The following is a 17,068-nucleotide window of genomic DNA, read 5'->3' as shown; positions in this document are numbered from 1 at the left end:
GCATCATCAGGCGACAGCAAAATGTGGCTGTCGCCTGATGATGCTAGTTGTAGTTACTGGCGAAACGTCTTACTCAAATTGGAAATGTTGTGGGTATACTCTCTAACACACCGGTGTGCTGTACGAGTGTAACGACTCTGACGACGATGTAATGAGAACGACTTTGTTGGAACACAGCCACAAAATGGGGCCTGAGGCTTCGTTTTGTCTTCAGCTCGTAACTTCCTTCGAACATCCCCACTCCTCGTGCTTTCTCCCCTTTGTACTCCTCGGGGCACCCTTTCTAGAACCTTCTTGATCTTGTTTGGCCTCTTTCTACCAGTCGCAGACCTTTGTTTATTTTTTAATAGCCGTTAGGCTACATATTGGCTTCTGTCATTAAACTAGTAACGAATTGGCGTGTTTTGTTTACATGACCCATTTATATTTACGCGGTTCAGACGCAATGACGTCATCGCGGAGCACGGGCTCCTCCTGTTCTTCATTCGGCGAGCCTTCGACACTTCACGTGGCGGGTATTGGTGTTGGTAGCCAAGAATGAGTAGTCTGCCCCTGGTTCTGATTCACACATTGTGTAAGTTACATAAGGCAGAGGCAGGAACATTCGGTTTGGTTTTTGTCACTAGCCAAAGCAAGCCATGGTAAAGCGTGGCCAAAATGCCTTAATTATCTACATCGTTCGTTACATCTATTTCACTCATGTTCCAATGCTCGAGCAGTGTTAAAGAAGGTTTAGTACATTCAAAATGGACTTTGTCCTTGGATGTTCCCTACCGCCCTATGCCCAACGATCATCCCTTCCGAGCTGCTGTGTGATGTTTTAATTAACGTACGTGAAGTCGTGGTTGTCCGATCACCGTGCGTATTGTGAACTTGGTGCAGGTGGCATTGCCAGCTATTGCACAGGCGGTGCAACTGCACCATGCCCCACGGGCCGGAGGAGCGCAGGTACTGGGTACCGATGATGAGGGGCGAATGGGGGAGGGGGTTGGATCGTACAGGGGGTGGCCCCGTTTCATTCCTCTCACCAGGGCTCAATGACAACCACGTGTGTGTGTTGAACTTCTTTCGAACCGTATGTAGCCAACCGTGCTAATCGGAGGTGCGGGGGAAGGACAAGAAACTAAACACAAAATGTGTTACGCTCCTCGCTCGGTGCGCCTCTTAAATCCCAGCATCCAGTCCTCCGACCTGCCTGCCCCCCTCTCATCTTAGAACTTGCTCTCACTCGCGAGTCGTGTGTGTGTGTGCAGTGGTGTTGTGCAGCACCAGGCAGCAGCAACAGCAGCAGCCGGTGTGACGCACACAAGGGATGAGCGCAAGTCCTCAGGAGGGAGCGGGGAGCCAGCCAAGGGCGTGAGTGTTTGAGTTCAGACCCAGAAGTTCGAGGACGTCGCGATGCATTCATCTGCAGCACGACCAAGAGGCCTTCTCCTCGTCGTTCAGCTGAACATTGTCCTGCTCCAAGCTCTGCGAGGAGTTCTTGGCCACCCATCCCATCATCGCCTCCACCAGACACCTGCCGGCACAGAGACGGTGGATGGGCATTGTAATAACGAGGTAGTACGAAAAAGAATCATGCATACGCGTGCATTGTGTCACGCTTGCAATCATGCATTTGTCTTTAGAGGAGTATTCAATTGGTATAGTATGCAATCCGACAGGTCGCTGTCAGGGAAACATGCCTTTGTATCCATAACAGTTTTTTTGGGTTAGATCGCGTTAATATGTGTCGTTAAACCCACCACCTAACACCGCTAATTAGTAAGGTTTGTCACATAAATAGAACATGCTAATTCGTTACTAGTACAGCACACCGGTGTGTTGGAGAGCAAAGGCACAACATTTACAATCTGAGTACAACGTTTAAAAAAAAAAAGATTTACGAGCCCTCGTTGCTCTAATTTTTTGCCGGCGCTGCTTTGTTGCCATTGGTGCAAAAAGTACAAATAAACCAAAACTCAAGAGATTGTATGGAGGGATGTTCGACTTCTTTCGCACCGTAAGTAGCCAGCCAATCGTTCTAATCGGAGGTTCGGGGGAAGGATGACAAACCAAACAGAATGCATCGGAATTCCACGCAGCTCCATTCACCCGCCTGCAGTGAAGCTTGGTCTCTATGGGGCCAGTATTGCACCTAAACATTTTTAAATCATATGCTATCATGAAGGGCAATTGCCCAAAAGTCGCCTATTATATTCAATACTTTTCCTGCAGACTTCCGCCAACGGTAATCAATATGGCCAGTTTTTAATGGCATTGGCCCCTAACAGCATCACAACTTTATACATTTTTGTTATTTATTTAGCGAATACGATTTGCACGCAACTTCCCACAGTCAAAACACCAGACAGAAGTTAAGTGGCTTTTAACGCTTTCGATCCGAGTTGGAAAGCGTTATGTGACAATAGCGGCGGCAAAGTTGTCGGGCGCCACGGTGGCGAGATGTTCACTACCTCGCCTGGTAGACAAGAGGTCGTGGGTTCGATTCCGACTCTGAGGCCTGCATGTTTGGAGTTTGCATGTTCTCCCCGTGGTCGCGTGGATTTTTCTCCAGATCCTCCGGTTTTTCCCTCCGCATTTAGACACATCCGTTTAGAGTATTTGGCTGCTATGAATTTCCACGTAATCCCACTTCGTTGAGCTATAATTTGTGCTCGCCAGGTCGCTTTTGAAAACGAGCTGCATATCTCAGTGAGCCTTACCCGGTAAAATATTAAATTTGTATCTTAAAGTGAGAGTGAGGTTCGCAGCTAGCATTGTCTGCCTATGACGTTTCCCAGAGGGTCCGGGGGGGTGTGGGAAGGAGTTGGGAAGGAGTTGGGAAGGAGTTGGGAAGGAGTTGGGAAGGAGGTGGGAAGGAGGTGGGAAGGAGGTGGGGGGGGGCACGCGTCCGCACCTCATTGCGTCACCAATGTTCTTGTTCTTCTTCACGGAGATCTCCTTGCACGCGAGGAACTTGTGTTCACGGCTCGCACGCTCCATGTCCGCGGCGCTCACCTCCCGCTCCGACAGGTCACTCTGATCGTCGGACACAAAGGTAACCCCCCCCCCCCCCCCCAACGTGGAACCTTAACAGACTGATGAGGGGAACGCTGTAAGCGAGCACCTATGAAGGCCGAAACGGGACATGAGGGGGGTGCGTGGCCAGAACCACGCCCGGCCGCCTTTGTCTGCCAAGTGGCGATGTTTACCACACACCGCACCAGGTACTCATTTGAGGCTGAATAATAGGGCAACAGTCAATTTGAAACAAGGTGAGGAATTAAATTGCGAGGATTCGAGTCGTCTGGCAATACAAAGAGCTGCATAATGTATGATATACTGCGTGTGCATTGTAAACATTACAAAGCAACTAAGCTTAGGATGAGCAATGCTTGATAACTTCGTGATATATCATGAAAGAATATGTAATATATGAATAAAAGAATTGGGGTTTTGAAAAAATGCGTTTAAAGTGATGTATAATAAATTACAATCGTGGCCTACGAATGACCACATACACACTATCAATCAGATTCTTGAAACTACAAATCAATATCAAATACCGCTATGCCTGGCCTTTGTAGGTTATGAAAAGGCGTTTGATTCATTGGAGGCTGAAAATAAAGTAATTCCCGCCCTTGTGGCCCAAGGGCTTCTTAAAAGATGTATGGAAGTTATCAAACCCATTAATAAAGACGGAACATCAACGCTGAGGTTTTACATCAAGAAGCGTACCAATCGGAAGAGGAATAGGCAAAATGAGATGGACGACTGCAGAAATACAGGCATTAGGTCACAACTGGAGATTACATTCTCCCTCTCAGATTTTCTGAAGGCAAAGGTCTCGTTGGGATGGATTGGTGGAGCGGTGCGTGGAGGATCGCGCTAAACCCGGCAAGTTCAGTTCGATTCCCGGACACGGCTAGCATCGGTGTCCAGTGATATTTGAGCCGGTCCTGGGCCCCTTTCCTTCAGCAACCTGTATCGCGACCGACACGGCTTGGCGAGGCCTTCATCCAGCAGTGGATTGACAAAAGGGCAGGTCAGAGTATTTTCAGAAATCCATAATGCAGGTTTTATGGATTTCTGACTAACCTACTTTCAGAAAGTTCGATTTTATATTAAGAAAAACAATGTAACAATTTGCCTACAAGTAACACTGACAAATAAAATGGAACAAAAGCTGAAATTGCTCACACAAAAATACACAAATCACAGAGAAATGCATGCTGGAAATTACACCGAGAAAAAAAAAAACACGCGGATCACAGCACAAAACGCCGGCCGAGGTGCACACGCGGTTAAATTGCACAACGCCACAAGTTTTCTGTTTGTCCCCCCCCCCATTCCCTCGTGTACGGCCAAACGAAGTGAGCCCACCTATTGGGAGGGATTGGGTTCTGAGCGATGGTAGCCGTTCGTTTCGCGAGCTCCGCGTGCGTCGGCACAGCGGGCTGCCTAGACGTGGTGGCGGCGTGCGCGCCGTTACCTTGTTCGCCAGGAGCAGGCACGGCACGGGGCTGCCGTCGGGCAGGCTGGCGTGCGCGTCGATGCTCTCCTTCCAGAGGAGCGCCCTGTCGAACGAATGCCGCGACGTGAGGTCGTAGATGACCACGCAGCCCGAGGCCCCGCGGTAGAACTGCTTCGTGGCGCTCATGTACCGCTCCTGGCCTGCCGTGCGAAGGGGGGTGGGTGGGCACGGTGTGAGGTGTGGGGACCGGTAGCTGCGTCTCTCTGTCGCTCTCTCGTTCGTGCGGCACGACAGGTCCAGGCGATTGGCGAGCAGGCGGACAATAGCTCATACGACCATCGCTCGCTCGCTCGCTCACTCATCCACTCGAGTGCTCACTCACTCATCCAGCCACTCATTCACCCAGCCTCTACGTTCATCAACTCACTCATTTTCTTGCTTGCCCACTCGCTCGCTCACGCTCTCACATGCCAAGTGTCTCACTTATCCACTCGTCCATTCGGTCACTCGCTTGCTTGCTCACTCACTCACTCACCAATCAGCCATCCACTCAATCACCCAGCCTCTACATCCATCCACTCGCTGCTCGCCCATTCACTCGCTCACACACTAACACGCCAAGTGTCTCACTTATCCACTCATCCATTCGATAATTTCCTTACTCGTCCACTCGCTCACTCATTCACTCATAGACCCACTGTCTCACTCATCGACTCGCTCAAATAGACTCTCACTCATCCACTCGATCACCCGGGCTCACTTCAATAACTTGCTCGCACGCTCGCTCGCTCACTCACTCAGCCATCCACTCGCGCTCCGTCGGGCACTCACTCGCTCGCTCGGCTTCTCACCTGTCTACTCTGACAGCTACCTAACCTCTCATCCACTCAAACACTCACTCGATAGCGTTGCCGTTTGTGTTCCAGCTGGCTTGAAATTCCCAAACACGCCATACCATTCTAATCACAGGCGGAGTTTGACCTCTATATTTGGGGGGGGGGGGGGCAGGGGTTAACTTTGTCCCTCACATTAGAAATCGCGGATGCATATAATTAATTAGTATATTATCTTAATTTTGATTTGAAGTTTTCGTGACTGCAGGAATCCATACTCTTTGGTTATTTCGGTAAAGCGGTGGTGCGATCGAAACGTCGTGATTTGTTTTAGTTTATTTCTAACTACGTGACTTTACCGAAAGAACCAAAGAGTATTATCTTAATTGTAAAACACTGTATAAATAAAATAACAATTATAGTTCGCCCATGATGCTAATCTTAAAATAGCACACGTATGCAATCACAGCTGACAGACGCATTTGGTTGTGCACAACGGTAGCTCGGCATACACACGGAGCGCTACCTGCCACGTCCCAGAGGTGCAGCTTAATCGTCTGCGTGTCTGTCCACTTGAGGACTTTGTAGGCGAAGTCCACTGCGAGGCACACAGACGGACAAGACAGACAGACGCAACCACAAATGATACCCCGTGCAGCCGACACCGGCTCTTGGGGCAATTTCTGTAAGGCGAGCAGAGTGCAGAGTTGTGGGTAGTAGATGTTAAAATTTTTACCAGGTATGGTCTAACTGAGCTATGTAGCTCTTTTTCAGAAGCGAATTGGCCACAAATGATGGCTCAACGAAGTGGCTTTCACGTGGAAACGTATTGCAGCCAAATTATCTAAATGCATGTTTCAAAATGTGGAGGGGAAAACCGGTGGACCCGGAGAAAAATACGTCCACGCGACCACGGGGAGAACACGCAAACTCCAAATATATAATCTAGAGTATGGATCCAAATATACAACAGCAGGCTTGGGATCGAACCCACGGCCTCCTGTATGCCAGGCGAGATCGATAACATCTCACCACCGAGGCTGTTGGGGCAATTGCTGTCAAGCCAGCAGGGTGCACAGGTGAGGGCAGTATTTACAACAACAACCGCCATTCGCCACGAAGTGGCGGTGACGTCACCACGGCGCTTGTGCCAGGCTATGTGCACTTTGAGGCAACGTGAAGTGTTGAAGGTTCGCTGCTGGCAGGAGGGCACGGAATATACCCAGGTGCCATGTGTTGACTGAGATGACTGGCAGATGCAATCGATATACAGACACACAAACATAGACACACATAAGAACATGTACAGCCCTTTTCTGTTAATCCACTGCTGGATGAGGACCTGTTGATACCATTTGGATCAGGAGGGCAAAATGCAAATGTCCCGGGAACAACGGCTTGTGATTGGTTGAGGCGTCCCTGAGATCGCCCCTAGACCACGCCTCTCCCTATGGTTTCTCTGTGGGCGGAGTTAGAAGCGGCCAATGAGAAGCCGACAAAACTTTGCTTAGATTAACGTCCTGCATGAATCGCTGCAAAATTATCGTTTTTCTTTCAATCGAATATATCCGAATTGATACCAAATGCATGATTAACTATTGTTTTAGGTTATTAGAACACACACACACACTTTAATAACTTAAATATGACGTCACAAAGCTCTGCCTCCCCGAAATAAAACATGCTTCAAATCGCTTTAAACTATTGTCATTGTAGTGCGTATTTAATGTGGCGCTGCACTCTGATGTTGTAGGAGAAAACATTTATTAAAACGTCTATTTAATTAAGTAGAACGTGTTGTCTATATTTAATTAAAGTTGCACATTTTGATGTGACGTCACATTTCTCAACCCCCCCTCCCCCATCGTCACACATCGTCACAAATGTCTGACTCCCCCCCCCCCCAGGTGCGTGACGTCATTTATGGACGGCCCCTTAGTAATTTGGTGTCTTTTCCCTCCCGCACCTCCGATTAGCACGGTTGGCCACGTACGATGCGAACGAATCTCAGCATGCGTACACACCATACACACGACGATAGCGGAACGGGGAATTTGCAGGTGCGAGTCATGGCTATTGTGAAATGAGAGGAAGCGAGACGGGGGGAGGGATGCGGGTTTTGGGGTTCAAATGGCCTTGAGAGAGAGAGAGAGGCCACCGCTCTGCTCTATTAAACACGCCATCCCCGCCCGCTCGGCCGGCCGGCCCGGGTGGTGGCCACGTGGGTGGCCGCGTTGGCCTCGTGCGCGCACGTGCGACACGAATGATTGACAGACGGGCAGGCCCACGTGGCTGGCTGGAAACTCGAGACGTCAGACTGCAACATCATCTCGCCTCTCCAGCTAGGGTTGAGTCGTCGTTATTTTTTGTTTGTCTGTTTAAGTTGGAAACTAAACTCTCGTGTACTCTACCAGATAAGGCTCACTGAGATGTAGAGCTATTTTTCAGAAGCGACCTAGACCACGAATGAGATCCCATTGAAGTGGCTTTTCACTTGAGCATTTAAATCAGCAAAATACTTCAAAACGTGGAACAAAAAGGGGAAAACACAAAGATCCCCCATATAGCCTTGTAACAGACTGTTGTGGCAAGTGCTGTTAGCGAGCACCTATGGAGGCCGGCACGGCGCACGAGGGGGTGGATGGCCAGCACCACGCTGGGCCGCATTCGTATCCTTAGTAGCGATGTTGACACATCAGTAGGTACTCATTAGAGGCTGAGCCGACCTAGGGCACGCCCAGGACCAATTCAGATCATCGTCACCGGTGTTGGCCGTGAGCGAGAATCGAACTCGAGTCGCCGGGTTCCTAGCACAGTGGCGCTAACCGCTCCCCACTATAAAATGTAAATAAACCACACACACATACATCACGTATATAGCCAAGAGCGTAGCTAGGATTCATAGACGACGGGTAGGAGATATGCGATGACGCAGCACTGCGAAACGAGGTTATATGCGGTATTCAGTCGTTAAAATGCAATATATAGAGACATGGATGGCTGAAATCTGGGTGGCTCTTTGGCTCGATGCCTCGGTAGCTGAGTGGCTAGGTGACTGGTTCGATGGGTAGCTCAGTGGCGTATTGGCTAGTTGTAAGGGTAGCTGGGTGGCTGGTTAGGTGGGTAGCTCAGTGGCGTATTGACTAGTTGAAAGGGTAGTTGGGTGGCTGGTTAGGTGGGTAGCTCAGTGGCTTATCGACTAGTTGTAAGGGTAGCTGTGCGGCTAGTTAGTTGGGTAGCTCAGTGGCTTATTGGCTAGTTGTAAGGGTAGCTGGGTGGCTGGTTAGGTGGGTAGCTCAGTGGCTTATCGATTAGTCGTAAGGGTAGCTGTGCGGCTAGTTAGTTGGGTAGCTCAGTGGCGTATTGGCAAGTTGGAAGGGTAGCTGTGCGGCTAGTTAGTTGGGTAGCTCAGTGGCGTATTGGCAAGTTGGAAGGGTAGCTGGTTAGCTGGGGGGCTCTTCTGTTCAGTGAACGAATGTACCGTCTAAATTCTAATTGGGTAAAAGCACAAAGCAACATTAAACTTTAACCGTATGTGACTAACACGTTGCACCCTCGCTGTAGCCTTGGGCTACAGCAAGAAGGCGAATACCAAAATACACCGATGATTATCACCAGGTCGGTGAGCTGTCGCTGCGTTTCGGTCTGAATCGAGCAAAGCCACGCACGATCAGTCAGCGCTGTGCTCCACTGACCCTCGCGTGAGGCCATCTGCTCGTCTACACGGAGCCCGAGTGTCTGAGTTTTAATTGAGATGAACAGGGCACAATGAACACCACACAGACGTCACTGTGGATAATGCACGCACCACTAACCCACTGGGCAAATGCGTGCACGTTTTTTTCCCCCATCGCTCCGACGAACCCCGAACTCGTGCCCGGTGCCAATGAAGTTATACAAATCTGGTGGCACACATTCACCTACCGGATGATAAGACGCACACCCCTCCCACTTCCCACTTGGGGAAGGAAATAATCCGATAATCCGTAGAATAGGTAATAGCCCGCAAATATGAATGATGATAATCGTAATATTTTATAGGGCTTCATTTCTCAATGTATATGTTCCGGGTCGTTGGTAGATTGGAGTAAGCAGGTGCCGTGCAGCTAAGTCAACGTGAGAGCAATACTGGACGTGGTGTGCCGGGTGTGTATATATTTTCCGGCTTTATGACCAGAAGTGACATACTCGGCTAAAATTAATAGAAAAGTCTCACAGAGTCTCAAGAAACATAATCAGAAGGGTCCTACAGTAAATAATGATCTATTTACAGGTTAAGTAGCCTTCGTCTGGCAGTGGGAGCGATAAAGGAAGTGCCGTACATGTACTTGTCTGTAACAGTGATGGATTTAGCTAATGCGGGGCCTGTAGAATATGCTATAACGGGTCAATCTTAATTTTAGAACTTTCGTGACTGCAGGATTTATTAATTGGTTCTTTCGGTTAAGTCACGTCTAAAGATAAAATAATAAATTAAATTAAATAATAGAATACGACGTTTCGATTGCAACACAAGCAATCATCATCAGGTATAATGAAATAGCGACATAAAATCTAACCAGAAAACTATAGACAGACATATTAGCAGACAGATATTACCAAGATACATAGCGAGAGTAACACAGGAAACAGAGAGGGGTGATCGTCTCTGTGTGGTGGCCTTAAATAGACAGGGGGGGGAGGCAGAGAGAGGGAGGGGGTAGAGAGTTAATAATAATAATGTTATAAAGGGGCCCCAAATAAAAAAAAAACACATAAATATTAAAACACAACGTTTTAACTTGCACAGTAAAGTAATTCCATTTTTTCACTTGCTATACGGCCAGATTATACTACAAATCGCTAACCTTAAACACCCAGTCATTCATAAAAGTTGAAGGCAGTATAGTACTATAGTAATAGAGCAAGTGCAGAATAACTGAACCGGAATTGATAGCTTGAAAGTATTTAGCGCGGGGCCCTTGAAAGTGCGGGGCCCGTAGCTACGTGTGTAGTAGCTACTACTACATATGTAGTAGCTACTACACATGTAGTAGTAGCGGCTACATGTATGTAGCTACTTTTGCTTCTACAATAATCCGCCACTGGTCTGTAGGACAGAGCGGTGGCGCAGTGGTTCGCGCGTTGCGTTCAGAATCCGCCCAACTCAACTCGATTCCCGACCACGGCGCCGCCAATCAGCAAGGAGCCCTACTGACCAGCGTGGTGAAGTATGGTCAAACAACCTCCATGACCGACGGAGCGTGGGGAGGGGGGGCTTCATCCAGCAGTGAGTGCATTGACAAAGGACTGAATAATAACAATTGTATTGTTATTCCTGGAACGTTCCGCACTCACGTGGGGGTCTGTCATGTGTAATTAATGATACATTCTACTGTAAGCAATGTCTACACGCAATCAGCAAACAGCATACATAATAATTAACAAGACTACTAAAGATAATTAGAAGCTGGTGATGGTGATGATGAGAATAAGAAGAGATGATGAGAAAGAGATGCTGATTGTGATGCAGGACAGGAGCGGATGTCAATACGAACACCGTGATGATGATGATGTCTACGATGGCGATGCTGCTGATGACGATGCTAATGCTGATGATGATGCTGCTGCTGATGATGATGATGTTGCTGCTGATGTGACGGAAAAGGGATGATGATGATGTATACGGTGATGACGATGCTGCTGCTAATGATGTCGATTATGATGTCTACGATGATGACGATATTGCTGCTGATGATGCTGTCGACGATGATGATGTCTACGATGACGATGCTGATGATGATGATGCTCCACTCACCTCCCATGGTCATGCGGTAATTCTCCGTGAAGGCGTTGCGGCTGTACCTCTGCACAAACGAGGTCTTCCCCACCTGTACCTCTCCCACCACCACCACCTTGAAGAGCTCCTCCATGACCACAACGCGGTTGTACTGCACCGCCTATGCTCCCACGTCTCTGTATTGCCCGCCTGCTACCAACGTCACCAACTGGAGCCGACCAGCCGTGATGAAGAATGGTCAAATAATAATAACCCCCAGGACCGCACAGCATGGGCAACTCCTCATCCAGAAATGCCAGTCTTAATTGCTTTAATTGTCTTAATTGGTCGTCGGGAGCAGCTCGCGGTAGCCTACAGCTCTTCAGCCACCCGCACCAAAAAAAAATGTGCGCCTATTATCCCGAGTGAATGAGAATGGGCTGACGTATTCTCCTCCAGTCTATCTCAACGATCAACAATTAACACAGAACAACAGTAATTACAAATGGATGTAAGACGCGCACACACACACAGGCAGTGTGTTCGAGCCTGGTGATGATGATCAGACTCGAGTGCGCATCGCTTGCCAGGTCATTGCCTACAGTGCACTGGGGCTCACCTGCACGCGCCCACCTGGCTATCACGTGTTCAAGTTCACCTCGGTTTATATATTAATACAGAGACAAAGATCCACCCAGTATAGCCTTAGCGGATTGCTGTGGGGCAAGTGCTGTTCATAAGAACCCTGTGAAATCCAGCACGATGCGCAAGAGGGTGGTGTGGCCAGCACCACACCCGGCCGCCTTTGTCTCCCCAGCGCTGATGTTAACAAACCGCACCAGGTATACTCATTTAAGGCGGAGTGGACCTAGCGAAGTTCTCAGGACCGGTTCGGATAATCGTCACTGATGTTGGTAATGAGCGGGAATCGAAGTCGGATCGCAAGGTTCGTAAGTGCAGCGTGCTAACCACTGCACTACCGCTCCCCATACATACACATGCAGTATATACTTACACTCATACACGCACTCATTCAAATTAGCCCCCGCCCTCCCCATGTGAACAAAGGATGAAATGTGATGCGCCTCATTTCGTGTTTCGTATGCCGATAAAGATGATCGAGAAATGATTTGCAAGTCGATTTCCCAGTCTTCCCCCCAACTCGTTTAGTGACCCATTAAACGCGCAATTACTCATTACCGACAACAGATGACTGCAGCAATTCTCGTGCCCTTAAAATGCCACAGTGTCGGTGGAGCTCTTCCGCTCTTGTGAGATCTAGATTCATTTTATAGGCACGTTCTGCTCAAGCTTTGCTTTGTGAGCTGTTGGATGGCTGCATCTGTCATGAAAGAGGGCCTTTGTCCGAAACGTCACCTATGTTTTATTTTATTTTAAGGCCACACACTGTCATTGGGGAGTGTGTGGCATTTCCACCGAGTCGAATACATGTTTTTATAGTCAACGAAGAGCTAGGCGTAGATTAATGGAATTTAATATTCATTAGTTTTTTCCAGAATGTGCTCGTGGAAATGTGATGCTGGGTGGTGGAGACACCTTCATCGAATTCGGCGTTCTCAAAATACTCTAACAAATTTTTGACTTAAAACCTTCGTGACTGCAGGAATTCATATTCTTTGGTTCTTCCGGTAAAGTCACGTAGATATAAAAAAAGTGAATAAAAAAATCATAAAAATAAAATTTATAAAAAACGAAAAGCACAAATGTTTTTTCTTATTTTCATTATTTTTTTTTATTTTATTCACTTTTTTATTGCTATTATTATGTTTCTATCTACGTGACTTTAGCGAAATAACCAAAGAATGCTCTAACATAATATTGCCTATTCTTGGTTCTTTCGGTAATGTCACGTAGAAGGGAAATAATACAGTAATACAAATAAAACAATTAAATTCTCACGACGTTTCGATTGCAACACAAGCAATAATCAGGTGTGAAAACCACAGCAAGAAAATTTGAAAAAAGTGGCGGTTAAAAAAATTAAATATTGCTGTGGTTTTCACACCTGATGACGATTGCTTGTGTTGCAATGGGAACGTCGTGAGAATTTTATTGTTTTATTTTTATTATTGTATTATTTCCCTTCTACGTGACTTTACCGAAAGAACCAAGAATATGAATACCTGCAGTCACGAAATCTTTAAATCGAAATATAATATTGCCTGTTCAGAAAATGAAGGACACGTCGTTATGAGGGTTACATACAGCAAGTCGCAATCACTACAATCATCATCATCATCACAGAACCATGAGCATCACCTTCATCAGCAGCATCATAAACGTCACCACCATAAACAGCATTATTTTTTGAAACACTAGATATTTTAGAAAAATGTTTATTTTGTACATCTGAATCATCAAGCAGCAGCACCATCATCAGAATCATCACCATCATCATCACCGCCATCATCAAAATCATCACCAATCATCACAACCAACAGCAGCACGATCATCATCAGAATCATCATCATCATCACTGGAGCAAGCTTCCCCTGCACATGAAGCTGCGAGCGCCTTCCCTGTAGAGTTTCCGCTTTTCCCTCGGGACCCCCGTCTCTTCTCACTGGCCCATCCCCTTCCCTCCATCCTGAGGCACCCACCGTCATTCCGGTACTCACTAAACCGCCCTCACTATACCCCATCCCTATTCACCGTATCGCTTTTAGTTCCCCTAATTGTACCACTCATAAACCCTTGCAAAGCGCCTTGGATAAAAGCGCTCTATAAATAGAAGATATCATCATCATCACCACCGCCATTATCAGCACCATCATCATCAAAAGCATCACCATCACTACCATCAGCAGCAGCACCATCACTATTATCAGCATCAGCAGCATCAGCAGCAGCAGGCGGACAGACGCGTGCCTTGCCACACGCGTCGTGAAGCGTGCGGCGATGCGATGCCACGTCACGGCAGGCCAGGTGTACTTTGCACATCACCTGCCGTCTACAAGAATCCCCTCCATGCACCGCGATTAGGCATTGAAGGCTGTGACGTGAGCGATTAGCAGGTGCCTGACTGCGATCGATCTTCGGAAGCTAAGCGGGCGTTGAGCCTGGGATTTGTCCTCGGTTGTGTTCCCAGCACGTGTGAGTAGGGGGGGGGGGGTAATGAGCCCATAGGCTGTGTTGGGCATTACGGGGCAGTGCAGCCACATCAGTTGTTGTACTGCACAAACAGGCCCCCCGCCTTCGTCAACCCGCGCTCACCAGGGTGGTGAAGTATGGTCAGTTAACCTCCCACGACCTGCACGGCGCGGGATGGAGGGCCTCATTCCGCAGGTTGTTGCATGGCAAGATTCTGAATTGCCACAGTTTGGAATGTAAGGCAAATTTAAGTGAAGCGATACATGTCATTTGATGTTTGTGTGTATGTGTGGGGAGCGGTAGTGTAGCGGTTAGCGCTCTGCGCTATTGACCCGGCGACTCGAGTTACATTCCTGGTCAAGACCAACACCAGATGCCTCCCCAGGTCGACTCAGCTTCATATGAGTACTTGGCGCGGTGTAAACATCGCCACTGGGGAGACAAAGGCGGCCGGGGGAGGTGCTGTCCACCCACCCCCTCGTGTGCCGTGCCGGCCTTCATACGTGCTCTTGCCCCAGCACTTGCTCCAACAATCTGTCGAGGGTATATTGGTGGGGGGGGTGTCTTTGTCTTCATAGTTGTGTGTGTGTGTGCAGTCACTGGTGACCAGGCTCATGCCATCAACTGGCTCCGCTTGAGAAGCCCGTGCAATCACGAGCGGCCTGAAACCCAGAGTCAGAACCCGAGATCCCATCTGTCCTGCCTCACTGCTCTGACCGCCAGCCACCCCAAATGTGTGATTCATCTTTTAAAATATGTTATCACGTTCAGTGGTCAGAGCTATGGAGCGTACAGGTGGTGAAGCATAATCAAGGTCTTTGGTTTAAATAAAATAATAAAAACCGAAGCATATGAGCAATACGTTATCAACATTTCAGCAGTTCAAACAGCTGTATAATTACAATTATTCAATAAAGGATGATACAATATGGACACCCTGTGGGGTCTTTTTAAACCCAACGTGTTATATTGACAGCCACGAATAACAGCCCGAACGGGTGAAAATAAACGCTGCCACACAGCACATGTTCTGTAAAATTAAACGCTGCCACTACTACAACATCCTTTACACTGCACGCGAGTGAGATGGTTACGATCACGGGACAGGATGTTTAGGACTTGAGTCCTAAAAGCAGCGGAGTAGCGATCGAGGAGTGTGTCTGCTGTAAAACTACAAACGTGTATTTATTTAACCAGGCAACGCCCACTGAGCTGTGTAGCTCTTTTTCAGGAGCGAGCTGGCCACCACAAGTTACAGCTCAACGAAGTGGCTTCGGCACGTGGACATTTATCGCAGCCACATACTCTAAACGCACCTTTCTAAATGTGGAAGGGGAAAAACCGGAAGACCCCGAGACAAATCCACGCGACCACGTGGAGAGAGACATGCAAACTCCAAATATACAAGCGTCAGGGTCGGGATCGACCCCACGGACCTCCTGAATACCAGGCGAGGTAGTTAACATCTCATAGCCACCGTGGCGCGCTGTGAAACTGCACCGCCCATATAAGCTCGGGAGGCCGGGAGGCCAAGAGGCCGGCCTATGAGGAGGGGTGCCCGGAAACTGGACAGAGCCCCCCCCCCATCCCTTGCAACGGGGCCCATGCTGGGCACGCTGCGCCACTGATCCCAACAGCAAGAGTTTGTGAGCGTACTGACCCCGTGAAACCAATGCATTGCCTGCAAAAAATACAATTCGTACATAAGATACATTATTAAGATACAGTAAATTCAGTTGTGACGGTCCCACCTGATGACGAAGACTTGTGTTGCCTCCGAAACGTCGTGATTTATTATTTTATTTATATTATTATTTCTATTATTTGTGTTATTTATTATTTATTTTTACCTACGTGACTTTACCGAAAAAATCATAAGAGTACAGACGAATCCAGTCCACGTTTTTTTCCGCTTGGAAAATATTCGTCCAGAAGGCTGATGGATTAAGGAGTTGTATTTATTTATGTCATATTTGGTGGTGGAACAGGCGAATGCCTATTTATTATGACTTATTCTTTCTTCGGCTGCGGAGAATAGAGATTTACAGCAGCACAGCATCATCCTGCACGCGGGTGGGATGCGAGCCCAGCCCTTGAGCGGAAGCATCGGCCGCACCGTGGGCAAGCGGGATGACTGACCAGGTGACAGACGGGGACACCGAATAGATTCGTACTTGGGTTGAGCTATTTTTCCCCTGCGGGGTCAAATTAAGAACACCGCATTGCGTCGCACACCAAACGCCACAAGCGCACGTGCGATGCGGAAGACCGCGACGTGGAGATAAATCCTCGGCAAGGGGCCCTCGCCCGGTGAAATAAACGGCGACGAAGCGAGCCCACGGCCTGCGATGGAGACTCCGTCACCTTGCTCGCTGTTTACCGTCGCTGGGTTAATCTGACAGGGCCACGCATCTCCACACGACATAATCTGACATCTGCATGAGTGAGCACCTTTTTGCCACAAAGAGCCCCCCCCCCACCCTCTATCACTCACTCTGCATTATTTTTTCTGGAATTACATAAACTGCGACTAACACGCCACTCGGCGCGGCCGTTAGAGTGACAAATCTCGCAGTTTGAGAGGCACAGAGCAATTTCGATTTATCTCGCGTTTAAAATGCGCCCGTGACTCGAGGTGTGTTTGCCGGCGTGCGATAAAGGCGAGACAGCTCGCCGCTTCCACGGGATTTGTATAAAAAAAATTATTTTAACAACAAAAATGTTTCCTCTCTTGCACCAATTGTGTCCCGTGCGTAGCCTGTCCGTGCGATGTCATTCGCCGAACAAACATTCGCGCGAATTTCTAGATTTGAAGCTTTCATGACTGCAAGGATTCATATCCTTGAGTTTTTTCGGTAAAGTCACGTAGGTAAAAAATGTAAATTAATTAAAGTAAAATTTATTTTATTT

The 17,068-nt window shown here is 48.1% G+C and overlaps 1 protein-coding gene across 1 annotated transcript; it reads right to left on the bottom strand.

Moving 5' to 3' along the window:
* Positions 1 to 1,404: 1,404 nt before the first annotated feature.
* On the bottom strand, positions 1,405 to 11,201 carry LOC144934703 (ras-related protein Rab-7L1-like). The gene is made up of 5 exons (XM_078860750.1): positions 11,087 to 11,201; positions 5,816 to 5,887; positions 4,475 to 4,656; positions 2,900 to 3,021; positions 1,405 to 1,519 (listed from the first exon to the last, which is right to left on the bottom strand). The coding sequence occupies exons 1-5, from the start codon at positions 11,199 to 11,201 to the stop codon at positions 1,405 to 1,407; spliced, it is 606 nt and encodes a 201-aa protein (XP_078716876.1).
* Positions 11,202 to 17,068: the final 5,867 nt, after the last annotated feature.

This window comes from Lampetra fluviatilis, chromosome 11 (assembly GCF_964198595.1).
Source record: "Lampetra fluviatilis chromosome 11, kcLamFluv1.1, whole genome shotgun sequence".
Lineage (NCBI taxonomy): Eukaryota > Metazoa > Chordata > Hyperoartia > Petromyzontiformes > Petromyzontidae > Lampetra > Lampetra fluviatilis.
Note: the sequence above shows the minus strand (reverse complement) of the source record. Positions and strands in the feature narration are given on the sequence as shown.

Excerpts from the sequence above, each read along its gene's own strand:
- LOC144934703 (XM_078860750.1), bottom strand. The coding sequence starts at position 11,201 with ATGGAGGAGCTCTTCAAGGTGGTGGTGGTGGGAGAGGTACAGGTGGGG. Across the intron at positions 4,657-5,815 it reads GCACCTCTGGGACGTGGCAG|GCCAGGAGCGGTACATGAGC; the intron begins GTAGCGCTCCGT and ends TTCGCACGGCAG. Across the intron at positions 1,520-2,899 it reads AACATTGGTGACGCAATGAG|GTGTCTGGTGGAGGCGATGA; the intron begins GTGCGGACGCGT and ends CTGTGCCGGCAG.